This window comes from Pangasianodon hypophthalmus, chromosome 20 (assembly GCF_027358585.1).
Source record: "Pangasianodon hypophthalmus isolate fPanHyp1 chromosome 20, fPanHyp1.pri, whole genome shotgun sequence".
Taxonomy (NCBI): Eukaryota; Metazoa; Chordata; class Actinopteri; order Siluriformes; family Pangasiidae; genus Pangasianodon; species Pangasianodon hypophthalmus.
The window spans coordinates 15,027,651-15,047,789 of NC_069729.1; the positions used below are offsets into that span (position 1 = coordinate 15,027,651).

General features: G+C 35.2%; 2 protein-coding genes across 5 annotated transcripts in view; both read left to right on the forward strand.

Moving 5' to 3' along the window:
- The first annotated feature begins 203 nt into the window (after nt 1–203).
- Nucleotides 204–16,457, forward strand: ssuh2.1 (ssu-2 homolog, tandem duplicate 1). Its single transcript, XM_026932530.3, has 12 exons — nt 204–375; nt 5,072–5,167; nt 5,658–5,742; nt 6,780–6,909; nt 7,052–7,112; nt 9,808–9,932; nt 11,485–11,547; nt 12,825–12,904; nt 13,617–13,709; nt 14,199–14,304; nt 14,483–14,590; nt 15,910–16,457. Exons 1-12 carry the CDS (start codon nt 351–353, stop codon nt 16,042–16,044), a joined length of 1,107 nt encoding a protein of 368 aa, XP_026788331.1. The 5' UTR covers nt 204–350; the 3' UTR covers nt 16,045–16,457.
- Nucleotides 16,458–19,439: 2,982 nt separating this feature from the next.
- The window catches only part of si:dkey-49n23.1 (semaphorin-3D), a 62,440-nt gene continuing 61,740 nt past the window's right edge, over nt 19,440–20,139 (forward strand). Inside the window, exons 1-2 of one of the 4 annotated variants that reach the window (XM_034314027.2) lie at nt 19,467–19,586; nt 19,917–19,977. The gene's annotated coding sequence lies outside the window, so the exon portion shown is untranslated. Of the gene's footprint in view, nt 19,587–19,826; nt 19,875–19,916; nt 19,978–20,139 lie in introns of all 4 variants that reach the window. The other 3 variants (XM_053227011.1, XM_034314025.2, XM_034314026.2) reach the window with 3 other exon arrangements.

Here is a 20,139-nt window from a genome sequence, read left to right on the forward strand (position 1 = left end):
CCCCTTCTCTTATCTTAATTGTACGTAACATGTAGTAACATAAGTTACTTCCTGTCAGTTATTAAAACACTTTCGTGTTTTGTAGAAAGTTGCCCCAGCTCCCAGCTCCCACTCCCAGGTGGGAAGTCCCGAACTGACTTGTTTTCACGAACCGGAAACTCTCGTATCACAGCAATTCCATGACCAAGTGAACGCTGCATGAGATACGAGCCCGCTAAGTGGGCGTGGCTTTATCGAACGTCAACAGGCACGCACGCAAGTTGAACTCAGATCAAAATAATCATCCAGACTTTGTTAAGATTCATTAGATTTAAACCCTCTGCTTAAACCTGCTCTGTTTCTTCAGGATTATGGATGAGAAAGAGCACAATGTCGGTAAGTTACTGTACATTTGGCTTTATCGACTGTGAGACAGAGGGAGAAGAAATGTAGAGAGACAGAGTACATAGTAAAATGTGATCCCCTAATCAGGCTTAATGATTACTGATTACTGATGAATATACTATATTGATATATATATATATATATACGATCGTACAAATATATTGTGACAGTCTTCTGTAATAATGCATGACTCAAATCTGACATTACTACAGGAAGAGGAATATCAGCTTGGACAGTGTCAGCTGCTTTGACTTCAGGTTTGGTTCAAATTTGAGACTTACTGAATCCTATGACCCTCTTAAGAACAGTGCACTTTTGCATATTTGTCTCATTTAATGTTTTAGATCTTCAAACATAATTTAATGACAACCCTCCCCCCCCCTCCCCCCACAAAAACAAACAAACAAACAAACAAACTAGTTTTTAAATGATGATTTCATTTAGTGAATCAGAAAAAAAGTTATCCAACACCAACTTAGTTACTCGATCAACCAATAAACCAAATGTAACTGATAATTAGGTTCAGTTAGACTAGACACAGTACACCCAGGCTTGATTACTGCCATCCATGTTGAATCTAAACATCATGTAAATAGAAACTTTACAGCATTGTGAAGTAGGCCAGAGGGTCTCACCATGCAGCATACTATGCCGTGATCAAAAGAAATCCCGGAAGAGAACAGAAAGAATTGCTAAAATATATCTGAAAAGGGTTACAAGGGCATTTCTAAGACTCTGGGACTCCAGTGAACCACAGTAAGAGCCATTATCTCCAAATGAAAAAAAAAAAAAACTTGGAACAGTGGTGAATATTCCCAGAAATGTCTGGCCTGCCAAAATTCCTTCAAGAGCACATCAATGACTCATCCAGTATCACACAAGAACCCAGACAAACATCTAAGGAACTGCAGACCTCACTCGTCTCAGACAAGGTCAGTGTTCATGATTCCACCATTAGAAAAAAACTGGGAAAAACTGGTATCCATGGGAGAGTTGCAAGGCGAAAACCAATGCTAAGCAATAGGAACATAAAGAAAAAAAAACTTTTTGCAAGACACGGATCCCGTTATTTCTGGAGTAATACAAACACAGCATTACATGGTAAGAAAAGGGTGGTGGTAGTGTGATCACATGCTTTGCTGCTTCAGGGCCTGGGCAACTTGCCGTAATTGACAGAACCATGAAAGTTGACAGAACCATGAAGGAGAATGTCCAGTCATCGGTCCATGATCTGCAGCTCAGGTGCAGTTGGGTTATGCAGCAAGACAATGATCCAAAGCACAAGAGCAAGTTTGCCTCCGAATGGATCAAAAGAAACAAAATTGAGATGCTATGGCAGGACCTTAAACGGGCAGCTCATTCTCGAATGCCCTCCAATGTGGCTGAATTGATGGAATTCTGCGAAGTAGAATGGGCCAAATTTGCCTCTACAGCGATGTGAAAGACTGATCTTCAGTTATCAGAAGGGTTTGGTTGCAGTCGTTTCTGCTAAAGGTGGCATAACCCGTTATTAAGTTTGGGGGGTGGGGGGCAATTACTTTTTCATAAGTGATATAGGTGTTGCATAATCTGTTTCTTTCAATAAATGAAATTATCATTTAAAAACTCTCTTTTGTGTTTCCTCATGTTCTCTTTGTCTTATATTACATTTTGTATGAGGATCTGAAACCATTTATTGTGACAAATATGCAAAAATAAGTGAAATCCGGAGGGGGCAAATACTTTTTCATGGCACTGTAAAATAATCCTGGTCTGTGATTATATTCATTGTAACTTTTTGTTCCAATAACATTGCTTGAATTAAAGGAATCTGTATTTTGTCTGCTAGATTTGTCTTGTTAATAGCTACGTAAGTTAATGATGTAAATGAATATTTACAAATATGAATTTCTACGTTATAGGGAAAGTGATCAACCAAAATCTGCATAAATGGTTCTAAAAATTGGTTTAATAGTTGACGTGGTGAAGTTTTCTGTGAGGAGCAGATGTTTATTTGGCATTTTTCGAAGGATGAGGTTGTTATTTTAATATTTCCAACATGAGAAAGTCTTCTGGACGTGATGGTGTGATTGATGTGCGATGGTGTGATGCTGTTATAACCCCGACATTGATTATTATAATGGCACATCACAAACTGTCTTATTTCTCTTATTACACAATTATTACACAATTATTCCCTTTCTGGATGTAACTGATTTGCTAAGGCATGTTTGGTGTCTGAGTTTTGCTTCTTTGCCCTGGTGACCTTTGGAATGAACTCTAGCAAAAACTATTCTAGCATTTGATAACACCACTTATCTTGCTTTTTTGTCTGAAAAATGATGCTCATCAAAATCAGGCCATGCATTGTGACTGGGTAACAATGTATCATGCTCCTTTACATACATTCTCCAAATGCAGAACATTGTACATTTTATAGTTAGACCTAGGATTACATCTAGAGGTGCCAGACTTTTTATCAAGATTGTTTCTTAGCACTTCATTATTGCACTTGCTCCCAGGGGATTACATTTATGTGATAATTTGTCCATTGTTAAGCTACAGTGCCATACAGTCTGCACAAATAAATCTACTCGACATGAATTGCTCCTTGGGTAGCAGATTTTCCCATCACGGCAGTTTGCACTAATGATATGGCAATAATCAAGTTCAACAATGCACTACGTAAATGCTTTGTGTTAGTGATTTGGGTGGGGTTTCTCTTGCGTTTATACACCTAAGATCTGGACTCTTGATATTTCTCAGGCTCTGTCTGTTATGTATGGAATAATTATTCTTCTTATACAACAGCAATTTGCCAACGATAACTATTTTTAATTTATTAAAGAAAGACTGGTCATATCCATTTATAGTTACATTTAATGTTATAGAACATCCACCAAACAATTTAGTTCATGTTATCACTTATCTTATAGCAGCTATAAACAACTATAGATTTCGCTTTTTTTATCTCTTGAAGATAATAAACTGCAGCTTGTCATGCTACAGACAAACCCTCCATTCTGAAGACTTTCCTGTGGTGGAAAACCTAAAGCTACAACTTTACTGCTGACTGTTACAAAGTGCTGACACTGGAGACTCCTTCCAAAAATGCTAAATAAACGTGGTCTCACAGAAAACGTCACCATATCAGCAATTACACAGATTTTAAATCTGTTTATGAGAGCGTCAAATGCTAATGTATTAGAACATGTGCATTAATATAAACCCTGATACTGGAACTCATGTCAGAACTGCTGTTGTAGAAAATTAATCATAGTTTCCGACCAGTCACATTTGCGAATTCAGTAGAAGTGCATTATAACAGGTTTTAGGGACAGTTCAAACTCTTTTTGTCTCGTTTAGATTTTTACATTTTAGCTGCAAATCGCACCTAAATGTGATAGCTTATTAATGCAGTTTTTACATGGCAACCTTGTACCTATGTGGTTTCCTTTATTTGTACATTTGGGTTCATTTTATTTTTGAGTTGTTTTGCCACCTCTAGGGCAAACATGTGTTTTATATACCAGAAATTATAGTAAAACCTTGGCCATTTAAAATCCCTCCCGACATAAACTGTCGTATTGTTGTGATATAGCGCTGTATTTTCAGTGCATTGTTTCTTCAGCCACCATTCCTTCACCTTTCTTGTGCTTGTGTTCAAATACCAATCTTAAGTATGATCTCAGTTAGAGGAAGCGCATTCACGCTGCTATTTATGTCACCATCATAATTGTATTGTTCACTTAACTAAATGTGAGAAATGCTGTATTTATAACTGTGTATGCTGGAGCTCCCAGACAGGCAACAACCCATGAATAGGCAACTGGAAGAATGGAGGAATTAAATGGTTCGTCTTTCGGCCAAAACAAACCAATGTTTGTGTTTTAATTGAATTGCTCAATTTCTGTTTTTAGCAGTTGTTTATCCAGAAGCTGTCAGGGTGCACTAAGAGTTTGCTTCTTCAAATACTCACTTCTTAAACCTTCTACATCTGTACACTCCTAGAAGGTGGTGTAAAAAGAGGTGAAGTATCAGGGATTGCATAAAACCCACGCACATACAGGATATCCTGTATACATTGCGTGGTCCTCTTTGTGTTGCATTCGTCACCTTCTTGATTCTTAATCATTAACTTAACAATGTCAGTGGGACTGTAACTCTGTAACTATTTGTGAATTTTAAGAAAAGCCTCCTGGGTGACGCTCTATCATGAGACGTTCATCCAGAATACTGAGAATACTGAGAGCTTTGATTTGTATAACACTTTTCTTGCCATACTCCCATATGTATTATTTCCTAGTGTTACAATAGGAAAAATGAAAAAAATTCCATGAACATGTGTGTCCAAACTTTTCAATATTTCATCTTTAAGCAGTTTGTAAGCCATTTTAATTTTAAAAATAACAAAATAACCCAGAATATAATTGCCTAAAAGTATATAAGTACATACTAATATGCAAGGTCTTTTTAAAGAAACATCAGCTTATATACTATAGATTGTATAGACAGCTTATAGACACTATAGACAGCTTATATTATATAGATTGCTAATAATTGCAGATTATCTAAAAAAAAAAAAAGGGTTACATTCTGTTGTAGGGTTACACATAAAACCCTTAAGGGTTCTAGATTTAATCTTTTTGGGAGAAGAAGTGTATGGGACAGTCACTATGTCTGTTACAGCTTCTCTCTCTTTTCATAGGAGCCTTTGATCCAAGCATTCCTGAGGAGGGTCCTTCAGCGCCACCTGCAGGCTGGTTGGACAGTGTGACGGGCTACGAAGACCATAAAGGTGGAGGTAAGCACTTTCTGTCATAGCAATGATGGAATGTCATTGACAAGGTCTGCCCCGCCTCCTGTTCTTCTGGGTTGGGAAGTAGGAACTATGCCAGAATGGCAAATGTCATGGCATTTTTTTTTGCACTCACTTAATCCAAAGCATCCTAAAGCAGACTCATACAGGGGATTATTCTTACTAAAGTAATATAATCGTATCTTATTTTCTATTTGTGGGCATTAAGTGACCAGATGGTGTATAACAAAGGTTAATTATGGAAGCATAGACAGTCTGTTGGAGTTTATGGTAAACATTAGGCCTTCATTTGTAGACATTATAGTAAGAGATGGAGGGAGATGAAGGATATCAGTCAGAGCAACACCACCTTCTACAGTACAGATTTTTCACATATAGATCTTATGGTAACTATGCTAATAAATTGAAGGACATGCAGTTCACTATGTGTTGCACTAGATGATACTCTTCTGATTTGACCCTTTTTTGTAATCAGATAGCACAGATCAGATCTACCCTCCTCCGCCTGACTTCATTCCTGAGCCGGAGAATGACAGGAACGTCTCCATCCCTAATGTGATGTATGCAAATTTTTATGTATGTTGTATAATGTACGGTTTATTACAGGACTTCAAAAATGTTTTAACATTATAGTTACATTTCTTAAACACTACTCCATTATTCTTCCTTGATGTAAGGCAAAAAATTTTTTGCTCGTTAATGTTGATATTACTGTGTGTTACTGTGAGTATTTATCTACTACTATGTGAAATTATGTATTTTTATACCACAATACTGTTGAACTCTTTATTCCGATTGGTAAAAAGGTGTATTTATTAATATGTTTGTTGTAATACATTATGGTTTCTATAGTAACAACTTAAATTTAGGCCCAACAATATACAGATTTAAAAAATGGTTATTTAACCCTTTCTCGCAGTATACTGGTGTTCCATTCCGCCAGAGGAATGTAAATCGACTTATCAGACATTTTCAATCAGTATAAACAAATGAATTATTTTTGCTTTTATTTGCTATTTCTGAATTTTATTGCTGCAAGTCTGTTATAATATTAGTCAGGACACTGTTGGGTTTCTGTGTGTAGAGTATCATGAGCCCCTTGCTGGGCAAACAGTTCTCATGTGGAGTGTGACAGCTCAAATAAATTCAATGCTGAACAAGGGCACCCCAAAACAGGTGGAAATTCCATTTTTTGGCCTCTCGTAAAAAGAATTTTTCTGTAAGGAGACATTGATTTAATGTGTTATGGAAGGAAATTCTAGTGTCAGTTCTTTGTAACAGTCAGCAGTAAAGTTGGTCCACTCCGGGGAGGTCTGCAGGGCAGAGGACATTGCACTTTGTGGCTTATTAGTTATATGACAAGCTGCATTTTTGTCTTATTAACTTTAAGCACGAGAGAGAAGATAAGCTGGTAACGTAGCGACTGTTTATATCAAGAGTGATAATAGGAACTTACTTGCTTTGTGGGTGTTCCATTCCATTTACTATATCTAAATGAAATGTAATTTTGTCCTTTACTGTACAACTGTACATTTTCAGTGTATCATCCATGACAAATGTGGGAGAAAAAATTTATATAATTGTATTGGTCTTACAGGGTGCCTCAAGTGTCTGAAGATGTGGCCAGGGAGGCTTTGCTCAAGTTTGTGGGGAAAAAATGGACATACAGCAGCAAACCCGCCCAGAACCTTGTCTTCAAAGATTTGAAGCCTTTTACAGTGTATCGTGTAAATCAGCTCCTTCTGTATTACATCGTGATGATGGTGTACTGACATTATTATTGTGTGTTCCATAACAATTGGACAGTTTCTTTTCTGTTCAATTACATTCAGCTAATCTAAGAATAACCATTTTTTCTCTCTTCTTTAGTATCGCTTGGAAACATTTACAGAGTCAAGATCAAGTGCCTGGGAGCATGAGATATATAATGGTATTGTATATTACATACAACACATTAGGCATGTACTGATAACAGGTATAATCTGATGTAACCATTTTTGGGCTGTGTTTATACTCCTAGGTTAATGTCTGTCGTATTTGGAACACAGCGTAAGCACAGCTGTCTTTTAAGGTTCCTTATCTTAGACAAATTTGTGTCCTTTTCAAAAAAGTCAAGTCCATGATTTTGTTTTCCATACAAGAGTCCATGTGAAGGTAGCTCACTTGGATTGAACAACAATTCAAACTTAAAATTACGGGACTTGCAAGTTTCTCTGTAGTTACCGAAAAAGTAATTACAGTCACTGAATAATATACTTTAAGATGAATAATCATATAGTAAGCTGAGAGGTTAAGGGGTTAGACCATGCTAAAAATAAAGAAATGTATTATGCTAAGCAATTTTATTATCAGTACATGCCTCTAAAACTTTTTATGTTCAGGTTATTTTATATGTCTAAGTGAAAGAAGCAGTACATTCATTGCTAATTTGTCTAACTCTGAGTAAAAGCTTAGTGGTGAGCCACCTTGGGTAACAGTTCCCGACGGCTCTTTGAGACCAACAACTGAGTCGTTTCTTCTTGTGTTTGAATGTCCTGCGTCACTCTGTATAATCTTTATACTGATATAATCTTTAACAATTGAAAAAATAGGGATAGCACAACAAATTGGGCTGGATTCACTGACCATCGATTACTCTCAGTTGCGGTTAGGCTGCTGGAATAAGCTCTGGAGCACCTGCTGATCCTTTGCCTGGGCTTCGAGCAGGGCCTGGATGCGCTGCTCCTGGTCTTGGCGCAGCTGGCTCCATTTTATCTTCCAAGATAAAAGGAGGAAGCAGGAGGCAGGCTGAGGACAATTCAAAAGGGCTCTTTATTTTTGCTTTCGCTTGATAGCGTACTAACCACACACACGGCTCTGTGCTGGTCGTCTCTCTCTCTCGAGGCACTTGTGTCTCCCCCCTTTATCCTTGTTACTGTTTACTGAAACACAGAACACTGATTAGCAAGATTTCCCGCAGTTGTGTAATCCTTACCACTCATCTTCTCCGGGTCCGCCCTCCATTCACAAACCGGCATTCGACCACACCCCTGCTTCCACGCACACGTTGTCCATTATTAGTAAATTATTAGTACAAATGAAAGGCAAGTATTAAATTTGCTAAATGGATTTTGTAGCTTGAAGAAAAAATTATACCATTTACTGAGTCTCAAGTTACTGTAACAGTAAAGTTGGTTTTATATTAGATATCTGTCGCACATTCGCAACTCCATTGTGCTGATGCCAACACCATTTAAACAGAGCCACATTTACCTCGGTAACAAATAAACACTTTTATTTTTATTTTTATTTTTATTTTTATTGTTTCGAACCATTTTTTAAAAATCTCAACTCACTGCGGTTATAAAGAATGAACAGCACATGCAAAACCTCATTAAAATATTGTTTGCTTCCCTACTTTACATGATGTTTTTCACACAATGATTTCTTGTAAATCCTCCCAAACTGATTTTACCCCATAAAGTTTGAACTTGTCCTCTCCAACTCACTGTCTATTTTGCACCAAGGTCCCAGCTCTATTCCTGGCCCATAAACAATGTCCCTGTCGTCATACTCAGGAAGCTCCCAGAGATAAGCGAGGCATAAATTCTCATAAATTACAGAACCATGGCATAGACTTCTATGCCTGCATTCATTAGAGGCCAGTCTAGTCAAGATTGAATAGAATAAAACTTAGAGTCTGGATATCCCTGATGAGTCCCTTGTGATGCTAATTACCATTACCATCTTTTGCTCATTATCAGCATTGTTAGTGTATTTGAGTTAAGTATTTTAGTCCTGATCAGGTATTACAAATCTGAATGTAACTGATCAGCTAAGACATGTGGAACTTAGTAACTCACGTCTACCAATTCAGCATAGTGCAAATTGCACACGTAAATAATCACATACCTGCATCAACATGGTTTGGCTCAGTAGTGACATTAGTACATAAACAGTTTCATAAAATGGCAGAGTATGTCTGTATTTTTTTTTTTTTAAAGATGAACAAATGAAAGTGGAACTATATTATCCTTCTAACATACAATTGCACCTTTGGATCGCACTCCCACCTGAATCTTGCATGGAATGATACCAAACTATGCTGAGGAAGAAGGTGATTCCGGCTGCTACTATTGTTTTAGCGATGGGACACCGTTTTGTCCATTTATATAGATAACAGCATGTCTTACATTGTCAGAACCTACATTTGAACTCCATTTGGTTGGAAGAGTAAGTGTGTGATGATTTAGACATACAGTTTGGACTACGCTAAACTGGTAGCCGAATCCAAAGTTATTGGTGCTGTAGTCAAAATTGCAAGTGTCATATTGTCAGTTTGAGCCTGAAATCATGTTATCCGAGTCCAAAGATTTGTATAATACAATATCTACTATGATACTATTGTTTTTCTAGTAATACAATTAATGGCAATACCAATACTGATCGCTGAACTCATAGCACATACACAGCAATACACTGTACTATATATTCTCTACTCTTGAATGGCAGCTTATTAGTTCCTGTATATTCATAATACAGTAGATAGATAAATAATAGTGATTGAAAAGGACAATTAAAAACATATGTTTACACCATGACTATACACTTATTTGAATGTGAAACTCATATTATTTCATGATCAGGTCAGTATGTGGACGGGCCGCAGTATGGCATCATCCCTCCTCCATGGCAAGTAGAAGTGCAATATCCACCCAAATTCACTGACACGGTCCAGAAAGTGCGTGTGCCTCACACCTCATCTGTAAAGGTATAGCCTTTAGAATCTTGAACCAGTCTTATGGTTTCTGTTTCTTTTTCTTAACCATTCCTTATTTGTTTTTGCTGTTTAGTCATCATCAGCTCCCAGAAATCTCTTATTTATTGCATGTAAGGACGAAAAGAGGTGAAATCTCAAAGTTCACTGATATTTCTGGATAAATACTGTATATATTTGTGACTGGATTTTCTAACAGAAACAAAAATATCACGATTACAAGGAAAATGCAGAACTAGGAAATATGGTTGAAAGTGAAGCTATGTGATGAAAGATGAAGCTATACGAATCACAAGGTTGATATTTAGGTCAGATTTAGGTCTCAAATCTTGCATTACAGTGTAGTAGATTAGTACATAGATTCTTCTTATTAGATTCAAGAGAGGGAGAAAAAAGAGGCTGCTAACGTTGTGTGGTTCCATAGCATTAAATGCAACTGTAAATGTAAGCGTTCTACATATGCCATGGTTGTTAACCCCTTCAGTGTGTATGTTTGTTTATTTATTTATTTAAATTAAAAAATTAATGTTTTCCAAAAGAATGGCCATTTAACAGCCAATTAAAAATCAGCATAGTGTCAATTGCCTGCCTCAAGTTTCTGGAGTCTCAAGTATTATCGAGACCTTTTGTTTGTCTGCAATATTGGTTTTAATGAAAACAGAAAATGTGTGTTTGCATTTATCAGTCCACTTCATGACACACAGCCCCTTGCACTGTATTTGAAGAAAAATCTAGCACAGGCATGGTAGCATTGCATCAATGAGGGAAGCATGTTTAATCATATTTTCATATTTCTAATTTATTCATGGTTTATTATTATTATAAATGGATTGTAAAATAAAAAGCTAAATATCATTGTTGTGCATACATTTCTACACTTCCTACACTATTTTGCTAAATGTAGGTCTTGATATGTATTGTTTATGGGCGTATTTGACACAGGAGAACAATATCTTTATATTTTATTATGTTTTATTATGCAACTCTGGAGCATAATTCAGGTTTAAAGCATTGTAGTACTGTGGGTATTGTGATTTCATACTGCAGTGCTTTCATGCAGATATTTAATTTGACTCTTGGTTACATTTCTTACTTAGATGCCACCATCTAACAGAACACTTTCGCCAGATGTGACTGATCAGAGAAGACATGTCTAGTATTTGCTTGTTTAGTTTTATACTCAAACAACAAAGCTTATGTAGCTAACGTAATAAAATCTATCTCACCTAAAATGTTTCTCCGATTTACTACACAATCTCATTTTTAAATAATGACTTTGTAAAACAGCTGTAGTAGCAACACAACAAATTTAAGTTTAAAGTGTAATTATTTTATCCACAATATAGTATAGTGTATAATATAGTGTGAATATGTAATTGTATATATTGTGTTTACTGGATCACTGGACTTCAAATCTGTCATCACTTTGCTGTAGAACTGTTGTCACTTGAGAACAGGTTTGGAAACCAGTGGATGTTTGCATGTTAGCTGTGACACTTTGTTTTTTCTCTCATTTTATTTCTCTGTAATTCTTCTTGTTTCTCAGCCTTGTCATCAGTGCCAGGGGAAAGGACGTGTGCGCTGTACACACTGCCATAGCAGAGGATGGGTGAGTAAATGTTTTTATTTAGAGTAATTGAGCTGAGCGGATTTTCAAAATTTTGTGTTGGAAAAAATATTTAAAGTAGCATTCCACTCACTTTAGGTAAAAATTCAAAATGGGTAAATGTTCAACCGAATGTAGGGGTCTTTTTCATTGTATCTTACTGATTCTCTCTCTCTCTCTCTCTCTCACACACACACACACATTAGAATTTTCTATTCACATAACATCTGTTTCATGATTATTCTGACATCATTACAACATTGACTTGCATTTATTTGCGAAGAATAATGGGCTCTTGTGTTACAGATATCACTTATCAAAACTAGGTTTTTCATAACTAATGACATTAAAGAGTTGTTGATTGTGGACACTAAATTTACATGAGTCTTAGTGTGGCTGTTGTACTTTTGCTCCTGTATCACAGCCCTGATTTCAGTCTGTGTACTAATAGCTTTGCCGAAAATAGCACAGCATGGCAGTATACTGTATGTTTATCTTTTAAATGAATGGTAAATTATTGGTTTACCCTTCCTTGTGGTCTGAATGCCTTTTTTTTCCCAGTATGACTCAAAATTAGTAAAATGTGGCCAGGACGTGATTTCTCAAAATGACTTTTTTTTAATAACAGCAGTTATGTTCAGACCATCTGATGATCAGAGAATAACAACATGAAATAAAATGGTTAAAATTTAAGCCAAATCCATGTTTAAAATGTAAGCTAAAAAACAAAAACTCCCACCTGTGCACAAACACACCTGCTATCATGATATGGAATATGGTTGTCTATTCCTATTCATATTTTTATATTTATGTTTATGGTAATAACTAAAAATAGAGATATCACATATTTAATGCTGGAATTTATAATTTGTAAAAGGTTTTTAATAAGCTCTTAAATTGAAACCTACCATAGGAAAGCTATTATTCTCAATATTCTCGTGCTGGGTGTCATTTTAATTTCTTCCTTTTACAATTATGTTTACAATTTTCTGCAATTTAGCCTCACCCATTTGCTATAAAAGGCAACTCACGAGGCATTCAGTTTTAACATAGAGGGTGGTGTTTGTTAAAGGAAGACTCATCAATATTTTTATTGCAACTGTAGTTCACCTCACAGGCAGCAGAGGGCTCTAAAATTACAAATTGCCATTTTATGATAAAGTTTAGAAAAGATTTTGCTACAAAATACAATGACAGTGGCATGGTTACTGAACCATCCAGGGCTAATTAATGAGTAGCCTTATATTTTTAAAGACCTTTCTTTGTTCCTTTACCTTTAGATCAGCTGTATGTCCTGTCATGGCGCTATACACGGTAGGAACAGAAGATGCGTTGGCTGCCATGGAAGGGGAAGAAAAGTGTAAGTAGCAAACAGTATCAGTTGATACTGCACTCATCACGGTGTACTAAGTAAAGAAAAAACATTTTAGGACATGCTGTTATAGGATAATAATCAACAGTGTGGTGGTGTGATCATTACTACCCTGAACTTGATTGTTGTCCTATAACAGCATGTCCTGAAATGTTTTATTTCTTTTATACCACAGCAAATTTGCAATAAGTAAAATGATGTCACACAGCATGTCCTGTGAGACAAGTTAGTCCCTGTTATCACTTAGCAGCTGCAAACATTTGTTCCCTCATCAGTGTCCCTTTTTTCCTCTGTCTTGAGGTTAAGAGAAACCAAAAAGTCCTGAAAATTCACCTTTAGTGGAAAACTTACCGAGTTTTACAAAATGCTGACACCTGTGACTCCTTCCATTAATGTTAAATAAATGTCACCTTACAGAAAGCCTCACCATATCAATGATTAGACATTTTTCATTGTAACAATAGCATATTTTTAAAATCATTTTTATTATTAGACTTAGAATATCCGTGAGTTGTGAGTGTGCAAAAATGTATGAGAATGAATGAATTAATAGAAACCTGTGATTTGAATTATAGCCAGCACTACTCTCAGTAGTGCATAATCTAATGCATATTCTATTTCTATATAAATATAAATATATAGAATATGTGCATTAGATATCATTCAGTACATCAGTAATTAATAAGTGTTTTCTCATTAGATGTACATGGTGCCATGGTAACGGTCATAAAACATGCCGCAAGTGTAATGGCCGTAAAAAGCTTTTGCATTTCATTCAGCTCACTGTCACATGGTAAGTGTATTTCCGTAATGTATTGACTTAGGATTAATAGCTGAGGCCATATTAATATTTGTAGATAATATGGAAAATAATTAAGATCAAAGACCAAAAGATTGTTAGTTCATTCCCAGGTCTCACTTATATGTTTTGGATAATAACAACTGCCATTTTTCTTTAAGAATGTTGAACATAATTAGGCATTTTCCTACACAGTATGTCACATGTTAGATTTATATATAGTATATATTTATATACTACACTAGTGAGACCACTAGTGAAATTGCTTATGTTTGGCATTCTTTTTCAATTTAACACAAAGATTTTCATTACAAATGATAATATCAGCAATAACTTGAGTGAAAAGTAGAATCTCATGTTTACTTTTTTGTTTTAGAATTTTCAAAATTCTAAAACTTTCTGTTTATTTCCAGGTTTAAATAAAAAAAATCCCAGATTTCATTGTGATCTTAGACTTTTGGATTTGTATATGATGTTTTTTAGGAAGAACCAAGTGTATGAGTTCATACCGGACCGGCTGCCTGATTTCCCCATAAAGAAGTTTGAGAAAGTGTCTGGGGAAGCATTCTTTATAGATGAAAGTCTCCTGGTATTCTTTTTTTTTTTTTTCATTTGGTTCATTTTTTCCTTAGGGAAATAATATGTACTAAATGCGATATCTGTGGAAGGTTGCTGTTTTTGTTTTTATAAATCATTAACGCTGAAATATTACATGCTCGGATATGTTCGAAAAAGAGTCAGTATTTAATGTCGAGCTTTTCTTGCAGGTCTATCCAATCGTAGGCTTCCCTGACAAGGAGATTTGCAATGCCTCTGAAGAAGCCATCCATGAGCACCTGAACAAATACTCCACTGTCAGTCGCATCTTGCAACAGGTGAGCAAGAAATACTCCAAAACAATGACTGATTCTTATTACTAGACCAGTTGCAGGTTTTGATATATCCACTAGGGGACAGCAACTTCAACCATTTCAAATTCCATCCAGCGCATAACCTCAAATGGTGTGCCAAAATAATATGCCTCTATAGCATTAGTGCTGTATAGTTTAAAAACCAACATAAGATTTGCACAGAGACTAGAGATAATAAGAAACAAAAGAAATAATGCATGTAATATAGCCTTAACATATTTAGGGTTCTGAGAATTTTCATACCATTTACTACAGTAGTGTGCAAATTATTATGTTGGTGTATTTAGAGTTTAATGATTCACTTAGTATTTAGAAAAGTACTTTGCACTTTGGGGTGTTTTTAGGGTTAGGAAATTATACATACTGTTTAGGATAATGTGAGATTTTAAGTAGTATCATTTTTAGAGTTCAGAAGTTTTACAGGTTGAGACATAGCTGTTGTATTTTATAGTTTAGAGATTTCACATATTATTTATTCAAAACATTTTTAGGGTTTATAAAAATTTTAAGTACTATTAAGTATGGTAGTATGTGCCTGAGGATGTATAATTTTTAGGGTTTATAACATTTAGAGTGCTATTAAATATAATAGTGTGTGCTTCAGGACTTTTTTGTAGATAGAGGTTTTGAGTAATTTTAAGTGTGATAGTATGCACTTCAGGACATACTGTTTTTAGGGTTTATAAAATGTTGAGCACTATTAAGTATGGCAGTATGCACTTCAGGAGTAGTGTTTTTAGTGTTTCAATATTTTGCATATTATTTATTGAGGTAGTGCGATTGTGGATATAGCCTGCGTGTTTTAGAGTTTAGAGAGTTTAGATACTATTTAGAACAGTTGTATGAAGTTTGGGATGTGGCCTTAGCATTTTTACATTTTGAGACCTTGGAATTACTTGCTTTTAGTTGCAAAATGAGTTCACGTTATGCATATGTTATTTACCTGACATTGAATATATGTCAGCTGTTTTTGCCAAAGTACTACTTAAAATTGGGCTAAAAAAAATGCAAAGTTGTAAGGTTGTATATGTTTTGACCTTACTTAGGGTCAAAACATTATGGCTCAATATCTTAAAATAGCTAAATTATAACCACCTTATAATTCCAGGTCATTGCTTTCACTCATGAGCTTCAAGCTGTTGCTGAATTTAGACTAAACTAGAAAAACCTACCCAAAGCTATGCTCTGCATTTCTAGGACCGAATGCTACACTGCTGCTGAAATACACTGAAAATGATATCCTCTCTCACCCTATTTCTCTCTCTGTGTCTGTCTATCCACAGCGACAGTCAGTAGAGCTGGTGCCTCTTACTCAAGCCTTCTACTCCTACAATGGCAAACACTATGACTATTTTGTTTATGGGACTGAAAAGAAGGTTCACACCACAAAATATCCAACTTCTTGCACTATCCTGTAGCATCTCATGCAATGTGAAAAAATTATTGTCACTTTTTTATTGTTAAATTCTGGCTCCTGAGCAGTACATTACAGAGATTATAATAGCTTCTTTGTTATACGTCACCTTATTATTCTATGCATGATGTTAATAATATGTGCCAATGAAATGATTTGTCAGTTATAAGAATTATAATTATGTATGAATGAATGTTTAAACATTTCTAATTGTATAGTGTAGGTTTATATTACATAATACGTAAGTGTTGAGAATCATTATTAATATTATAAATCAGTAATTCAGTCTAATGCCAAGTTGGATCACTTTATATACACAGTATGTTTTGAATTTTTAACAATATGTACTAAATATTTATATACCCATTTGTAACAGGGCTCTGAATTTAAATAAATGCCACATTGTATGGAAATGAACTTTATTGGATGTGGCTTCTGATTATTTCAGAGTCTCTTGCCATAATCACTGTAAAAAGATCTTATTTGAAGCTACTTAATAATGTTAAAAACTAAACTATTCAGTGCAATACTGCTAAATGGAAAGGCCATTTGTCTTTTAATATTAAAAGTGTGTGTCCACAGAAATATGGGGAACTACTTATTTAACCATGTTTTCAAACATGTTTTCACAGGTAGACTGTAGTCTTTAGACATTTTATCTACCTGCTGAGTGCCAAATGAACGTCAAGTTTGAATGAATCTGAGATAAACCCAATGGGAAACAGCTTTAGTAGGAGAAATAAGTGAAATAGTTAAACCAAGCAAGCGGGATAAAACCCTCATATCTCATCCTGCATATCATTGACATCACAAACAAGAATGGGAACATAGTTCCTGCTCAAAATTACACCTGCATAACCAGAGAATGGCGTTAAATTCTGCGTCATGAACTAAGTGGAAGGATGTAACAGCTGACAATGCGGGAAGAGGAAGATATGCAAGGCCATATGGTCCAGAAATACCAACACCTGGTTGCAGTATTAATGCATTTTGTTTTGTGCTTGTCATTTTCTGAGACAGTGATTTTTGACCACTAATGTCTGATGTTTCAAATTTGTCACTCATCAAAGATGTACCTAGTGTGGTTCCTTCAGTACAGTTATGATCCAAACTCTACACAGTGTTCAAAATCATGTGAGATGAACTCACTGTCATTGGCACATAATTAATGTACAGTGCAAATGACTGAGCTATGTTATTCATTAATATTTTCTAGTTAACTTACATAGCAGTGTAGTGAGTTTATACTACAGTTTATCAGCAGTAGCATATTAATTATATCAGCGGTACTTACACAAGAGTTGCATTTGCATAACTTATTGTGTTTTGCCCACCACAACCAATTAACATACAGCACAAATGAGACACTTGCTATGTCTCAAATGACATACTTTCTAATCTACTTTCTAACCCAAATGACATACATCTTTCTAATTATTAGGCTATGCCACAATATAACATAACAACTAGTGTCATACTATTTTGGCATAATATTTAGGACAGTAATACGTAATGTTGGATGTAACTGAAGTTTTTGCACTAGGGAATGTGCTAGTGGTAAATAAATAAATCTTCATTCATTTCCCAAAGATAAAATGCTCTATAATCAATTGGATGAACTTATTATTCTGCAATCTTCCAACTTCTCTCCCAAATCTTTATATTGTTGTGATTGTCCATATAATAATAAAAATACATTTTTCACACTCATGTTTAGACAGATACAGGTTACAAAAGGTTGTTTTCAATGAAGACAGCTATGTGTCTTGATGTATTTGCTTGTCCTTTTGTTGAGCGTGCTATAAATCACTGCTGATGATGAGGTATGGATGCGTTTGTGAAGTGAGCTTAAATAAATTAGCCCAGTATACATGAGATTTAGGGGATGTTTCTCCAAGTTTAAGGTTGACATGACTGTCACTGATAGTTGTGTGAATCTATAGTCTGGGCTAGAAAGAATCAGCCTTGACCTCTATACCATTCTCTGTATTTTATTTATGACCATTGCCAGTGCTATTGTTCTTGGTTGCACAAAAGGAAAAAAAACTGTTAGCCATTTGTTAACAGCAAATAGGATTATAATTAAATGTTATTTTTGTGTACTGTCTTCTTCAAGAGGGAAAGAGGAAGCCAATTTATACCAGCCATCCCTGCTAGAGGTCTGCATTATGTGTATTTATCAGTAGTGGGCGGACTTAGTGAAAATGGACTGTTAAAGTCATTCAACAGTAATATTATTTCAGAGAAAAAAAAATCATCTGTGATATTTATACACATTCAGGAATAATACATTAATACATAAAAATACACTAAAATAGGGCATATTCTACAGAAACTGGACAGAAATGATCCCATCTATTTTCTAACTAAATCTCAAAGCAATCGATTATTTCTGTTTTACTTGGTCTTTTTTCATTAAAAGAAGTTTTCACATCAAATTTCAGACCTGTAATCATAAGCTGGTCAATAAAGGGTTAAAAACCCCCACCTTTTTCAGGATTTCTTGTGTGTACACAACACTTCTTCAATTCATCTACACACGCAGTCCATGGCTGTGCCATTTTTCCCCTCACATTTCAACACTTATTTCACCGCAAAGGAAGAGTACATTACATATTTCTCTTATTAAATGATGCATACATAATTTGAAGCGATTGTTACTTCAGTGGACAGAATATTTAGAACAAATTTTGAGAAAAATGAATGCAAATTACTCACGTACAGCTGTTGAGATCAAAATCAAATCCCTAGCGCATGCGATTTTCTACAATGAGGTCATTTCTGAATTATAATAAAGGTGGCTTTCGCAATGTAAACTTCACAAGCGTTACTCCTTCATCACAACAGGATTAATGTTCGCCTTACACTGGGTTTCCTTAAACCTGGATAAATGATAATCCAAAGTCCTTCCCAGATAATAGCAACAAGGTAGTTATGAGTTACATTTCCTATGTAATTCAGTGATAGTGTATCTTTTGATGAACAGCTAGTGGTGTTGCTAACATTATGCAGATGGACAAACTTGTTATGTTCACAACTGGGATAAAGAATTGTTTTCGGGATTGTGGGATTGTTTTCAGTCCCCTTTTGAAGTATTTTCTGTAATAAAATCATTCTAACTGAAAAATAACAAATCTAAAAACACTGTGATTGCTCATGCAGTTACTTTATTCTAGTTTCTATCATAATGAACAATCTTTAAAAAAAATATTGTATTTTGTTTTGTTTACAACATACTCAAATGTGCCCACTTTCTGTAGAATATGACATAGGCTCAAATTCCGATTAATATACATGCGTGTAAACGGAGCCATTGAAAACACAGCATATAACATTCGCCTAGTTTTTGACCCTTTTCTCTTTCCATATTGGTTAGGCTCGACTCAGCCCGCACGTGCCTGTTGTTTATAGCTTCTGGCTAACAGCGAGACTTGGAAAAGAGACACGCGCGTCATCATCGGTCCTAACCGGCGCCTCAGAAAGCGGAATAATTACACAACTTATTCCTTAATTCAGCGAAGAAAACAAGACGAAACCCACAGTTTGGTAAGTTACAAAATAATAATAATAATAAATAAACATGACACTTTTTGACATTTATTTTCTTTGAGTTATTCGGTTTTAATTATTCCGTTATAGGAAATTTGAAGTGGTTTAAATCTTCAGTGATAATATTGCTAACATTTTTCTCATGATAATGAAATGTTAATATACCTGACAGAAAAATAAGATTTAAAATGATTATAACAAAAAGTTCTGTATCAAAAATGTATCATATACTTTCAGCCTACGTGAATATGAAAAGGTTCACACAGTAAGTGGTGTTTGTTTGTGGTGAGTAATGTCCTCTAATTGTGTTCTTTTCCTGTTATGTAGCTTTACTTCCATCCATGAATCTTGCTGTGCTTGCTCATGACTTGCATCTGTGTAGGAGAAGGTTAGAAAAAAACATTTGTTTAAAAAAAAAAAAAAAAAAATGTATAAAATATATATATACTTCCTCAGCAGACTCAGTAAATGTGACTCCATTCTTTTAAGGTACAAATTACTGTGTATATTTTGGAGTAACTTTCATTTGGCCAATCCCAAACTGGCAAAT